General features: G+C 41.4%; 1 protein-coding gene across 1 annotated transcript in view; it reads left to right on the top strand.

Moving 5' to 3' along the window:
* Positions 1-14,771, top strand: part of LOC143279982 (laminin subunit alpha-like) — a 305,618-nt gene that overhangs the window by 43,130 nt on the left and 247,717 nt on the right. Inside the window, exon 15 of the mRNA XM_076584380.1 lies at positions 5,669-5,768. Within this exon, the coding sequence (XP_076440495.1) occupies positions 5,669-5,768 (100 nt within the window). The remainder of the gene's footprint in view (positions 1-5,668; positions 5,769-14,771) is intronic.

The raw sequence follows: 14,771 nt of genomic DNA, 5'->3' as shown, positions 1-14,771 counted from the left end.
TGCTCTTGGAAAGAAACCCCCCATGGGATGCTGGGGGTCGTTCAGTATAGACAGCATCCCCACCTTCTGGAAATTCTGTACTTGAAATTTCCTCTTTTCTATTGCTTTCACTACCTAATCGCCAGAGCAAATGAAATTGTGAACACTTGGATGGGCACTAGCTGTCCATTCTGCAGTGTTATTTGCCTGTGTGGCCTTTTTTTTTAAAACATATTTTATGATGTATTTTATGTTTGACTTGGAAGTATTGTTTTTTTTTGTTGTCGGGTCAGGTCATTAAATCTGCTACTGGTAACCTGTAATCCAGTACAACCTGTTCAGGGTCGGGTTGCCGGCGACTAAACCGGCACTCCCACCGCTCCCTTCCAGGACTGGTGAGGCGGGTGGCTAGACACCTTTATGGAGATCCATAAAAGGGCGTTGGCTCAGGAGAGCCACCGACGGCCATCTAGCTCCACCGTGCTGTGTGCATGCCACACGCAGTTGGCCCCCGGGGTGTGTCTACCCATGCATGCGAAGTCTGGATCCGGCAGAATCTGCGGAAGAAACCTATCGGTTCAACGGAGAGGAAGGCGGTTACAGCAACGCACTGTGGAGTGCAGAGAGCAAGATGAGACACCGAAAGGATATCTTGGTCATCCACTGCATCTGTGCTCATCCTCCAGTCGTCTCGACTTAGTCTTGCCACTGGAAATTGGTGGACCCGGACGAGAGAGTAAGGTCGACGTTGCGCAACTCCTCTTCACTTTAAACAAACTCAACGCGCAAGTCATCAGTCATCCAAAATGACCTTTCATCCTTCATCATTTCATCACCCCCAAGTCCTGTGGCGACAGGCGAGCGACGAAACAACAGGTGTGGGTACACTGGCAGTCGCAGTCGCAGACCTGCACGCAGGCGGCTCAGGCCATAGGGTCGTTCTTCGTCGACAGGAGCAGCGACGGAGCTCGGCAGCCGTCTGAGCGTCTGAGCAGCCCTCTTTAGGAATGCACTGCTCACCTCCCTGGCATGAGGAAGGGGCTAGAAAAGGTGCCCTAAAAATTGCCTGCTCCATATCACCCTGGCCAGCATACCGCGGCTGGCGGGGACCCTACATCAGCGGTCGAAACAAGAAAGAAAAGAAAAAAACAAGGATCGTTCCTCTCACCATTGGTGCTTGGAACATAAGGACTCTCCTGGACAGAGATAACGCGGACAGACCCCAAAGGAGAACGGCACTAGTTGCATCCGAACTCGCCAGATACAACATTGACATCGCAGCCTTGAGTGAGACTCGGCTTGCAGGCGAAGGCGAGCTCTGTGAACAGGGATCTGGTTACACCTTCTTCTGGAGTGGACGAGGAAGTGAACAGCGACGTGAGGCTGGCGTTGGTTTTGCAGTAAAAACAGCACTTGTCAGCAAGCTAGCTGGAATCCCAAAGGGAGTCAACGATAGGCTTATGACCATGAAACTCCCACTGGCATCTGGCCAGAAGCACCTCACCATTGTCAGTGCCTACGCCCCAACCATGACCAACCCGGATGAAGTGAAGGCGAAGTTCTACGAGGACCTTCACTCTGTCGTTGCTGCTATCCCTAAAGCAGACAAGCTCATCATTCTTGGGGACTTCAATGCTAGAGTTGGCTCTGACTACATCTCCTGGGATGGAGTGATTGGAAAGCACGGTGTGGGCCACTGCAACCCAAATGGATTGCTTTTGCTTCAGACCTGTGCAGAGCACGAACTGCTGATAACCAACACAGTTTTCTGCCTCCCTACCTGTAACAGGACGTCATGGATGCACCCTCGCTCAAAGCATTGGCATCTCATCGATTATGTCATCGTCAGGAAAAGGGATAGGCAAGATGTACGTGTAACAAAGACCATGTGCGGCGCCGAGTGTTGGACAGACCATCGCCTTGTAGTCTCGAAGCTGAATATTCGAATCCAACCCAAGAGACGCCCCCAAGGCCAGAAGGCTCCAAAACGGCTTAACATCGCCAAGCTGAAAAACATCACCATCAAACAGTCCTTTGTGGAGCTGCTGGAAGATCGTCTGGAATCCGCCTCTCTGGACAACCAGAATGTGGAGTCTGACTGGAGGACCCTGCGTGAGCTGATCTATAGTACAGCTTTAGAGACCCTGGGACCCATGACCAGAAAGCACAAAGACTGGTTTGATGAAAACTGTGATGAAATCAAGCAGCTTCTGGATGAGAAACGCCGTCTGCATCAAGCCTACCTGAGCAACCCAAAGTCCACATCAAAAAAGGATGCGTACGATGCCATCCGCAGGACTGTTCAGCAAAAGTTACGCCAGATGCAGGATAAGTGGCTGAGTGACAAAGCTGATGAGATCCAGGGATATGCTGACAGGCACGATATGAAGAGGTTCTATGATGCCTTAAAAGAAGTCTACGGCCCCACATCCTCAGGATCATCCCCCCTCCTCAGTGCAGATGGGAATACCTTGATCACCGAGAAGGAGAAAATTCTCGAACGCTGGGCTGAGCACTTCAACAGTGTCTTAAATCGCCCTTCCTTCATAAATGATGAAGCCATAGACCGTCTCCCACAAGTCCCCATCAACGAAGCACTGGACGATCCGCCAACACCTCTTGAGACCCAGAAAGCAATCCGTCTGCTATCCAGTGGCAAAGCACCTGGCTCAGACTCCATACCAGCAGAGGTCTACAAGGATGGAGGCACTGTGCTGACTAAGAAGCTCCATCAGCTGTACTCACTCATGTGGAAAGAAGAGATGATCCCCCAGGATTTCAAAGATGCATCTATCATTCACTTGTACAAGCGAAAGGGGAACCAGCAAGCCTGTGATAACCATCGGGGTATTTCCTTGCTCTCCATCGCAGGCAAGATACTTGCCAGGATCCTACTAAACCGCCTCACAGCACACCTTGACCGAGGTCATTTGCCTGAGAGCCAATGTGGATTCCGGAAAGAGCGCGGAACCACCGACATGGTGTTTGCTGCAAGGCAGCTGCAAGAGAAATGTCAGGAGCAAAATGCTGATCTGTTCTCCACCTATGTCGACCTCACTAAGGCCTTCGACACCGTGAGTAGAGAGGGACTGTGGAAGATCATGACCAAGTACGGATGCCCTCGGAAATTTATTTCCTTGGTCAGCCAATTCCATGAAGGTATGCAGGCTCGAGTCCAGGACCATGGCGAAACATCTGCTCCTTTTGCTGTCACAAATGGTGTCAAGCAAGGCTGCGTCCTGGCTCCAACGCTGTTCAGCCTCATGTTCTCTGCAATGCTTACTGATGCCTTCAGAGATGGCGATGTTGGAATCGGCCTAAAGTACCGAACAGATGGCAAGCTGTTTAACCTCAGAAGGCTTCAAGCAAAAACGAAGGTCATGACAGACATCATCAGAGACTTTTTGTGTGCTGATGATTGTGCCCTCAACGCTGGATCTGAAGCTGACATGCAACTCAGCGTCGACAAGTTTGCCACTGCCAGCAGGAACTTCGGCCTTACCATCAGCACGAGGAAAACTGAAGTTCTCCATCAGCCAGCCCCAGGGAAACCCTACGTTGAGCCCAACATCACAGTCAACGGTCAGAGACTCAGTGCGGTGGAGCAGTTCACATACCTTGGCAGCACACTGTCACGAAATGTGACAGTCGACGATGAAGTGAATGTCAGGATTGCAAGAGCAAGCGCAACTTTTGGTAGACTCAATGCAAATGTCTGGAACAGAAGAGGCATTAGTCTTGAGACCAAGCTAAAGGTCTACAGAGCAGTAGTTCTCCCCACACTACTGTACGCCTGCGAAACTTGGACAGTGTACCAACGACATGCCAAGAAGCTTAACCACTTCCACACAACATGCCTCAGGAAGCTACTGAACATCAAGTGGCAAGACAGGACCCGAGACACAGAGGTGCTTGCAAAAGCCACCCTTCCCAGCATCTTCACCATCCTGATGAAGTCCCAGCTTCGCTGGGCTGGACACGTGGCGCGCATGCCAGACCATCGGCTGCCCAAAAGGCTCTTCTATGGCGAGCTGCAACAAGGGAAGAGATCACACGGAGGTCAGAAGAAGTGCTTCAGAGATACTCTGAAAGTCTCTCTGAAAACGTTTGATATCAACCCTGACTCCTGGGAGGAATCTGCAGTGGACCGTGACAAATGGCACGCTGCTGTGCACAAAGGCGCCAGGTTGTGCGAGGCCAACAGGACTGCTGCAGCTGTTGAGAAGAGGCAGGCCAGAAAGTCACGGGCAAACAAGCTCCCTGACAATGGTATGCCTGTCTTTGTCTGCCCCAACTGTCAGCGAACATTTCATGCGCAGATTGGTCTATTCAGCCATCTGCGCATTCACAGATAGATTCATGAGCATCCTCCCCCCCACCCCACCACCACCCTCCCCACATCCCCCAGCTGGATGACAACGATGGTCATCATCGATCTCGATGGACACACCACCATTGTTTTTTTTCCATTTTTACAAAAAAGAAAAAAAAAAATTCTGGGAATGATAAATTAAGCAAAGGGCTGAATTCCTCAGCACAGCCTTATCTTATTTGCCCTAAGGAGCTAAATAGTTTAGATAGTGTGTCATGGACTGTGTTTTGTAGGTTTATCTTAACCCTTTCGCTGCCAGGAAAATAAGGTTTAAGTGAAATCTATTTGCCATGTTTTTTTCACAAAAATCGTGTACAAATTTTCAAAAAATTCTGTGCACTTTGTTATTGGAAAAAGACCCATAAAAGTATATATTTTCTGAAAGGGAAATGAATAAAGAATACAAAACACATGATGTTTTCCCATTTTATATATTTTCAGTGACATGCTGTTGTTTTGAAATCAGTGTTTTGTTTTTTGTCACATTTTCAACTTGTTCATTACAAACATTAGTCACGTAATTTGCACTAAAATATATTTTCTGGACAAATGGATATCTGCACACACAAAATCATACTAGAACAGCCACAATATAAAAAAAAACTGAAAAAGAAATAGATACATAATGCATTGTGACTTCTGCAAGTGATAATATGGATGTGAGGCCACGCCCCCTCAGTCTCCGCCCCCCTCCTCTTCACCCCTCTCACACGGTCACTTTATCCAGTTCTCATCAGACCGCATTGGCTGAGTGCCAAGAAAATAGCTCAAACTGTGTCCTGCTAAAAATTCGGCGACTTCTGTGGTCTGCTAGAGCTGAACAGCCGGCATCACTCACTGATAGTCGTATCTTGGCCACTCTCTTGATTGTTCCCTTTATTTTCTATCAAATCGTCCTATAAATGCTCACAACTGTCTTCTCCTTCAAATTTATGCTTCAATTCTTTCTGAGCATCAGCTAAAGAAAGTAATCTTGGTTGATTTAGTTCGCCATGATCGCATGTCTTGAGCACGGAGTCGGTCCGACATTTTGTTGAGCGAGTGAGGAGAGGAGCCGGGCAAAGACTGCGGCCAGTGACCCAACTAAAACGTTCAAATAAAGGACTGCCTTATGACGCAGATGGTGTTTCTAGCAATGAATAGAATCTAGAAAGATTTCCCAAGCTAATGGTACCAGCATTTTTGTCAATGAACTGAATACAAAGCAGGAAAAAGTCAAAATATTTCGATGACGAGTTAAATTATCTTAAATTATTGTTGTTTTGAAAAAGTGTGTATATGTGTCTTCATGTGTAGATGAATGTATGTGTGTTACAGACTGCATGTGCAACAAAGGTGGCTCTCAGTCCCCAGTGTGCAACAAGAATAGCGGCCAGTGCCCATGTCGTCCTCGTGTCATGGGAAAGAAATGTGATCAGTGAGTTCCATCAGATCTAGCATGTGCAGTGTACGTAAAGCCATGGCCAACAGTGCCATCAGGACCATAATGTCTGCATTTTTTAACTTTCCTATTTCTTGAATATTCTTTAGTTTTGCTTTCCGTGCATGGGTGTGTTAGTGTGTTTCTTTTTTTGGGTACACACAAGAGGAAGCATGCCTATGTCTGTATGGGAAATCAGAGGTTGTAGGAGTATTTTCTTGAGAAGACAGCATGAGTGAGGCTTATATTTGTACATACACAACAGTAGTCTTAACCTTTAGACTGCCATGTAAGCCATTCTCAAACGGCAGATAATACATGCCCCTGTAACTGCCACAAAAGCCGTACCCAAATGGCAGCTAAATATCTCTGTCTTGTGAAAACTTTTACATTGTTTTGGAACTATTATATTTAGCTTTAGCTTTGACAAGGTTAACCTGACTTTTTTAATAACTTGGAAACGATCTGCGTCACTCAGGAATGTGAGGAGAATGTCAGCAAATAATTATTTATTCAGGCAAGTAAAAAGGCAATGACTTGTCCTAGCCAAGTATGAGCAAATCTAAATGCAGTGACACAGGTCTTAGCCACTGCTTAATGAAAATTAGAATGAATGCTTGAAGACAATGAAAATAAACTGCAGTCTGACAATTATTTGGAAGTGGAAGGTGAGGAATATCAGCCTACTCTTCACTCAGAGAGCAGAACAGATTTTGGAAAATGTTTTAAAAACTTTGATTTTAAGGATGACATGCAGTGTTCAATCTCAGCCTTTTTATACAAGTATAAAATCATCTGTTAGAATTAATGGTGCTACTTAAAACAATCAAAAATTGAGAGAGGATGTAGACAAGGAGACACAGTTTCTCCATGTGTATCTACTCTTTGTGCAGAAATTTTGACCTGTAAAATTAAAGATTTTGAAATAAAAGGAATAAATGTTTTTTTTAACACTGACCTCAAAATAAGTCAGTTTGCTGATAATGCATCCTTCCATTTAGAAGGTGACAAAATCATTTGAAAAGATATTTTTTTCTGTCTTAGATTACTTTTATAAAGTGTCAGCAAATCGGGGGTGAGTTCTCGCTCAAGTAGGGCGCAGTCGTCTTTCCAAGCTCTGTTCAAAATTAATTAAGATCGCTATTTTTGATTATCCGATTGTCATTACGACAGTGCAAAGGAGTAGACAAGCCCTCGACGATTCCAACGATATGTTTTTTAACATCATCTGAATTCTGGATCGGCGGGCAAAAGGCGCATAAAAAATGTTAACAACGGCGACATAATGGAGACTGACATGGGTACAGGTGCACCGATATCGTGTTGTGTTTGAACAGTGCTTCCCGAAATTGTGAACTCTGCTGAACGTTGGATTCTGTGTTGTGCAAAAAGAGTGTGAGGAGAAAGTGAACAGTGGAAGGAGATGAGTGAGCCGAGAAGTAAAAGAATATATTCTTCGTCAACAGAAGATAGTGACGTCAGTATTTGTGCTGAACAAACTACCTTCAAACAAGACAGAAAAACGTCAACACATAGTAGAGCTCGCCAGCAGTGAAAAATCTGCCAATATGGATATCCAAGCCGTTCTCAACAAGATAGAAAAGCGTCTGGAGTGTCTGGAAGATTTACCGACGAGAGAAGACTTTACAAAGATGAAAGAAGAAATAAAAACATTAACAAATAATTTCATGGAAAAAATCGTTGCTTTGGAAGGGAAGGTGTTTGACATGGAGGCTGAGAGAGAAAGACAAGACCGGGAGTTGAGAGACGTGAAAAAGAAAAATGAGACGATGCACAATATCATCAGACAGCAAGAGAACAGAATAAGGGAGGTGGAGAAAGAACAAAATGACCTGGAACAATACTCCCGGAGGTGTCACGTGCGGGTGTTCCAAGTCCCAGAGAAAGAGAACGAGACAGCAGAGGACTGTGCAAAGAAAATGTGTTCTCTCTTTACTGACAGCGTGGGGGTGAATGTCAAAATAGCTGACATAGAGGTGGCACACAGGACTGGCAGGCGTGGCGGGGACAAACCTAGACCGATACTGGTTCGGTTCTTCGACCGTAAGAAGAGAGACCAGGTGCTGATCAACCGGCGAAAGCTGAAAGGAAAGGGCACCAGCATCGGGGAGGACCTGACGGCAGCAAACTACAAACTGCTGAGGAGTGCCATGAACCACTCGGCTACCATGTCCGCTTGGACCTCTTCTGGGAAGATTCTGGCAAAACTAAAAAATGGTGTGATCGTGAAAATCAACATTCACACGGACTTAGATGACGCCTTTAAACGAGCCATGTCACCAGGTGATATCAGCATCGAAGAAGAAAACAGGTTGGTGTGATAGACAGATAACACTGATAATTTATGAACACTGGACTGAAACCAAGAGGGCTTTTTTTGTTTTTGTTTTTTGTTTGTTTGTTTTTTGTTTTGTTTTTTTGGTTAAAAAAAATTTTTTTAGTGTAATAAAATGTATTAATTAGTATTAATGTGTATTATCTATATAATCTTGTCAAATGAGAAATGAGACTGGACTGTTAAATTTGTGGTTACGTATAAATAAGGCAGAATGATGACCACGAGGAGTGTTGAGGGGGTGTGGTTGTTTTTTTTTTGTTTTGTTTTTTTGTTGTTGTTGTTGTTGTTGTTGTTGTTTTTTTTTTGGGGGGGGGGGAGGAAAGTCTGCTTAGTGCTGAGGGCGAGATAGTACGGGAAGAAGCTTGTGTTTGGGTGTGGCAGAGACTTTGACTTTGACTTTGACATTTTTATTGTCATTACCTGTAATGGTCTATTGACAAGGGGGTGACGGGGATTAATTCTTAAATCCTCTTAAATGCAAAGCAACATTCTGCTTAACAGCATTTCATCACCAAACAAACAAACAAACAAAATCTCTAAATATAACTCTCTCACGATACATTAAGCAAGCGGAACACACACACACACACACACACACACACACACACACACAAAGAAACTAATCATTCAAACTCGACCACCCATTCTAGGAGTGAAATAGTTCAATATATCAATTATCTACCTTACCAAATTAACATAAGAAAATAAAATTTACATATGGATATCCTCCTCATTTACTCTGGTGTGTTCTGATCTTTGTGATTATGCCTTATTTTTTGTGCTTCTGAGATAAATTTAGCTACTGACTGTATGATATATTCATCATCAGACGATAAAACAGAAAAAACATCATGTCTTTTAGCTAGATGAGATTCAAAAAATGTACATTTTTCTCTTACTTTATCGTATGTGGCAGAGAGTGATGGAGAAAACTTAGCCGAGGACTGGAACAGCAATCAACTGTGAATTCTGAAAGGACGCATTTCTGAAGTGATTCTGAGTGTCAGTTTGAATAACAGATTCGAAGAGGTACGGGTCGAAACGTGCACTGTGTGAAACCAATACAAGTAAACTGAAATCTACAGACGGTGCGGCGTTCGATTTTATTCACCTTGGTCTATATTTTGTTATAGTGCTTGTGGTGTAAACTATTGGAAACGCTCTAGAATTGCTAATTTTGGTTTTGCTTTCTAGCTTGGGTTTTTTTGTTGTTTTTTTTCTCTCTCTGTTTGTTTGCTTGTTTTGTTTTTTAATTTTTATCTGTTCCCTCTCTTCGCGTATATGTGTGTGCGGTTTGAGTGAGTATGTATGGCGTGTGTGTGTGTATATGTGTGTGTGTGTGGGGATGTGTGTGTGTGTGTGGGTGTGTGTGTACTCATGTGGGTGTCTCTATGTGTGAGTCTGCTTATGAGTGAGATTTTTTAATTTAAATTATTTATTTATCTTTATTTATTTATCTATTTATTTTATGCGCGCGCGTGTGTGTGTGTGTGTGTGTGGCGATTAAGTTATTCTTAATTTCACAGGCTCAAATTTGACGCTAGAAAAGATACATACATGCATGCATTGTTGCATGATGCTGGTTTCAGTCAGGTATCTTACATAACTAAACTATGCTTCGTGTGTCTTGGCGAAGTTGAATATTTGTTGTTAATACTGTGAGGCATCACTCTGTATCCCTATATACACTGTTGATCAGCTGGCTGCTGTCACTTTCAGGATTTCAAGTGTGTGAGTGTTTTGCTGTTGTAGGTTTTTTTGTTGTTTTTTTTTAACTCGGTATTATTAAGAAGCATGTGTTTGGGTGTGACAGAGTGTAAAGGAAAAGACAATTGAAGACTGAATCCTGAATGAATGCAGTTTGACTAAATGTGAATAAGATAGTCGGAAGAGGTTCGTGTAATCTGTGAAATTGATATGTGCATCTTGTGTAATTGATACATGAATACTCAAACATACAGAAGGTATTGCGTTTTTTGTTTTCTCTCTCTTTCTCTCTTGGTTTTTTTTTATTTTTTATTATTTTTTTTTTTATTATTATTATTATTATTTTTTTTAATTTAATTTTTTTTTTATATTCGTGTCATGAAATCAATTGTGCGCGTAGGGTGAACTATTGGAAATGTTCTAGAACCGGTAATTATGAGTTTGTCTGTTTGTTTGTTTTTGTTTGTTTGTTTTGTTTTTGTGTGTGTGTGTGTATGTGCGTGCGAGTGTGTGTTTGTGTGTGTGTGTGTGTGTGTGTGTGTGTGGGAATGTGAGGTATGTGTGAGTGTTTTTTTTTTTCGTTGTTTTTTTGTGAGTGCGCGCACATGCGCGCGTGTTCACATGCGTGCGTGTGACTGTGAGGGTGTGTCGATGTGTGTGCATGTGGGTGAGTCAACAAGTGCGTGCATCAGTGTGTGTGTGTGTGTGTGTGTGTGTGGCCACTTTGTCATTCTTGAATGTCACTGGGTCAAATTAGGTCAAAGTAAAGATATATGTATGTATGTATGTATATATATATGTATGTATGCATTCAGACGCGTTGGGTTGTGCTGCTGCCCGGGCATCTGAATTGCGGACGTGGTGTGGCATGTATGGATTTGTCCGAGCGCGTTGGCGCCTCCTTGAGAGAGTGAAACTGAAACTGGTTTCAATCAAATAGCCAAAACCACTGTACTAAATGAAGTCCTTTTTGTGCATGTCTTGATGATGTTGTTTAACACGTGTTGTTATTACTGTGATGCATCACTCCATATATATTGTTGGTAAACTGGCTGTTATCACTTTAATATTTTTTATTAGTATATTTATTTATTTATTTTCTACATGCACAGGAGTAACATCAGCGGTTGCGTGTGCATGATAAATATGCAATACTCCGCGGGTTTACAAAAGTGTTAATATAGAGCAAAATACCAATGTACAAACATATAGAAATGTATACATTTTTTTATGCTAAAAGTACAGTTGTACCGATAACCAAAAATCTAAGGACATCAGGTTTGGATGGACGCGTACAGGGAGGACAGGTTGGTGTTATGAAATCAGCTCAGATGTTTTGATCTGGTCACGTAGTGCACGTTTTTGTGTGAGTGTGTGTGTGTGTGTGTGTGTGTGTGTGTTTTTTTTTGTTTTTTTTTGCTGTTGTTGTTGTTGTTTTGAGTGTGTGTGTGTGTGTGTGTGTGTGTGAGTTTGTTTTGTTTTGTTTTGTTTTCCCGCACAAGCACGTTTTTTCCCCCTGCTGTCCTCTACGGGATGGGGAGGGTGAAGGGGAGGGGGGATGGGGGCTGGGGGGGAGGGAGGGGGTGCAGTACAATGCCGGTGCGGAAGGTTGGGGAGGGTTGTGGCCCTTGGTTGAAATCTATGCGAAGACCATATTTTCCGTTTTGGTTTGCTTTTCGGTGTTGTCTTTTTAGGTATATAATTGAAAAAAGAAATGGAAGCTGTATTGCTACTTTGTGTGTGTTGTTTTTAGTGTGTGTGTTGCTTTTTCTTCCTCTTGCAATATTTATGTCCCCAGAGAAAGTTACATGGGGTTACTTCAGTTCATGTGTTCTATGACTTCTACATGTTTACGTAAGTAACCGTGTATCGGTGAACTGATTTATACATGTATATTTTACTAATCCATGACAGTACTTGTGTTTTCATGTGCTAAAGGCCCAGCGAAACCCATCCGCAGAAGAATGTTTTGTCACTTTCAATATATTTTCTTTTTCTTTTTTCAAGTCACGTACATTTCACGCTTTATTTTTGATAATATTCATTTTTGTCAAACTTATGCTTTACGTCATGATAAACATAAACACGGCATGTCTGAAAAATACACAATGAAAATAAGGAGCATTAGTTTTATACCAGACAAGCAAACTAGTAATGTGTAGCTTTACAATATCATCTCTCAACTGCCAAGGTCTAGGTAATTTCCAAAAAAGAAGAGATGTATTTCAACATTTAAGACAGAAAAACTGTTCAGTGTATTTCCTACAGGATACCCACTTCACTAAGACATTAGAGCAACAGATTAGAACTGAATGGGGTTATGAATGTGTATTTTCCTCAAATAACAGCAGATCGAGAGGAGTGGCTATATTACTGAACAATAATTTTGATTTCAAAATTAAAAAGACAATAAGGGATAAAAAAAGGAAACTACATTATACTGGTGTTAAATACAATGGGTAGACATATAGTGCTCGTAAATATTTATGGTCCAAACAAAGACGAACCTGATTTTTTCGAAGAAGTTAAAGAAAAGATTGTAGCGCTAGATGTCTTGGATGTGATCATTGCAGGAGATTGGAACCTTGTATTAAATCCAAGTCTCGATTATAATTATAAACACATTAACAATGCCAAAGCTAGAGAAGTAGTATTTGAAATGATTTCCCATTTAGAACTGGTAGATGTTTGGAGAGAGCTAAATCCAGAAGTTCTCCGATATAGTTGGAGGAGAACAAACCCATTCCAGCAAAGTAGACTTGATTTCTTTTTAGTCTCAGATACACTGATTACTTATGTTAGCAATGTAGATATTGTTTATGGATATAGAAGTGACCATTCCTTGATATTGACTGAACTCACCTTTAAGACTGAGGAGAAAATTAAAACCTTGTGGAAATTTAACTCTTCATTACTCAAAGATCATGCATACGTAAAACTTATAAATGAAACTATTGAAGAAATCAAAGGTCAATATGCAGTATTTCCATATGCAAGAGATAACCTGAACCAGATACCTAATGACAAGATTCAGTTCATGATATCAGACCAACTGTTTTTAGATACGCTTCTTATGGAAATCAGAGCAAAGTCAATTACATATAGCATACATAGGACAAGGGAATCAAAACAGCATGAACAAAAATTAGAAAACGAAATACAAAATTTAGAGAGAAAGTCACCCTTAAACGAAGGTGATCTAATACTGCTAAATGAGAAAAAATTACATCTAGCTGAATTTAGGAAAACAAAAATGGAAGGAATAATTTTAAGGTCTAAGGCAAGATGGGCATCTCAAGGGGAAAAAATAGAGAAATATTTTTGTTCTTTGGAGAAAAGGCACTTTGTAAGCAAACAGATGTTGAAACTGGTGACAGAAGACGGTAGAGTTTTATCGGATAGAGAAGAAATGTTAGAAGAAACAAAGACGTTTTACGAGGAACTTTATAAAAATAGAAATTGTAGAATGATAGATATCGATCTTTACACAAAAGTACCAACATTGAATAAAGACGAATCTGACGAATTAGAGGGACTGATAAGTAAAGAAGAAGCTTCGCAAGCATTAAAAAACATGCAAAACGACAAAAGCCCAGGAACTGACGGAATGACTGTTAATTTTTTTAAGTTCTTTTGGAGACAGCTAGGAGATTTTGTAATTCGATCACTAAATGAGGGCTTTACTAAAGGGGAAATGTCTATCACACAAAAAGAAGGACTTGTAATATGTTTACCGAAGGGGGATAAACCTAGGGAATACTTAACAAACTGGCGACCAATTTCTCTCCTTAATGTCACTTATAAAATTGGGTCAACTTGTATTGCAAACCGGATGAAAACAGTATTACCAAAACTTATTCACGAGGACCAGACAGGGTTTATAGCAGGACGGTACATAGGAGACAATATACGAACATTGTATGACATGATAAACTACCTAGAAAAAAGAAATCTGCCTGGTCTTTTAGTCTCCATAGACTTTGAGAAAGCCTTTGACTCTGTCAATTGGATATATATTCAAAATGTTCTGAAAGCGTTTGGTTTTGGAAAGGATATTAGTCAATGGATACATACCTTTTATAATAATATCAAAGCCTATGTGATAGTTAACGGAAAAAGGTCTCGAAGCTTCCCCATAGGCAGAGGGTGTAGACAAGGGGATCCACTATCACCATATTTATTTGTATTGTGTGCAGAGATACTAGCGTGTAAAATTCGGGAAGATGAAGAAATTAAAGGGATACAGATTTCAGACGTAGAATTCAAAATAAGCCAGTTTGCAGATGACACTTCATTCACGCTTGACGGAGATAGAAAATCTTACAATAAGTTATTTGATACATTAAATTCTTTTGAAGAAATTTCAGGTTTAAAATTAAATATTGAAAAAACCGTTAATGTATGGTTAGGTAGAAATAAGAATTCAAATGTAAAGTATTTAACAGAAAAACGTATGAATTGGAATCCTAAGAAATTTAAAATCCTTGGCATTTGGTTTATGAATGATCTATCACACTTGACAGAATTTAACGTAGAAGACAAACTAATGGAAGTTAGAAATTTATTCAAGATTTGGTCTAAACGATCATGTACACCACTAGGAAGGGTAGCTATATTAAAATCCCTCATACTGTCTAAACTAGTGTACCTGTGGATGTTGTTACCAAACCCACCAGACAGTGAAATTAAAAAACTTCAGAATATGTGTTTTGAATTTGTATGGGACAAGAAGCCGGACAAAATAAAACGAATACACTCAGTTCACAGTATTGAAAATGGGGGCATTGGATTACCAAACATACACGCATTTATACAAGCACTGAAACTGTCCTGGGTAAGGAAACTCTATGTAGGAAATTTCAAATGGAAAAGAATATTACAAACCACTTGCCCGGAAATAGCTAGGTTAAACTGTTATGGCTCAAAGAGGTTCT

Source organism: Babylonia areolata, chromosome 3, assembly GCF_041734735.1.
Source record: "Babylonia areolata isolate BAREFJ2019XMU chromosome 3, ASM4173473v1, whole genome shotgun sequence".
Classification (NCBI taxonomy): Eukaryota; Metazoa; Mollusca; class Gastropoda; order Neogastropoda; family Buccinidae; genus Babylonia; species Babylonia areolata.
This window is presented reverse-complemented; position numbering and strand designations above follow the sequence as displayed.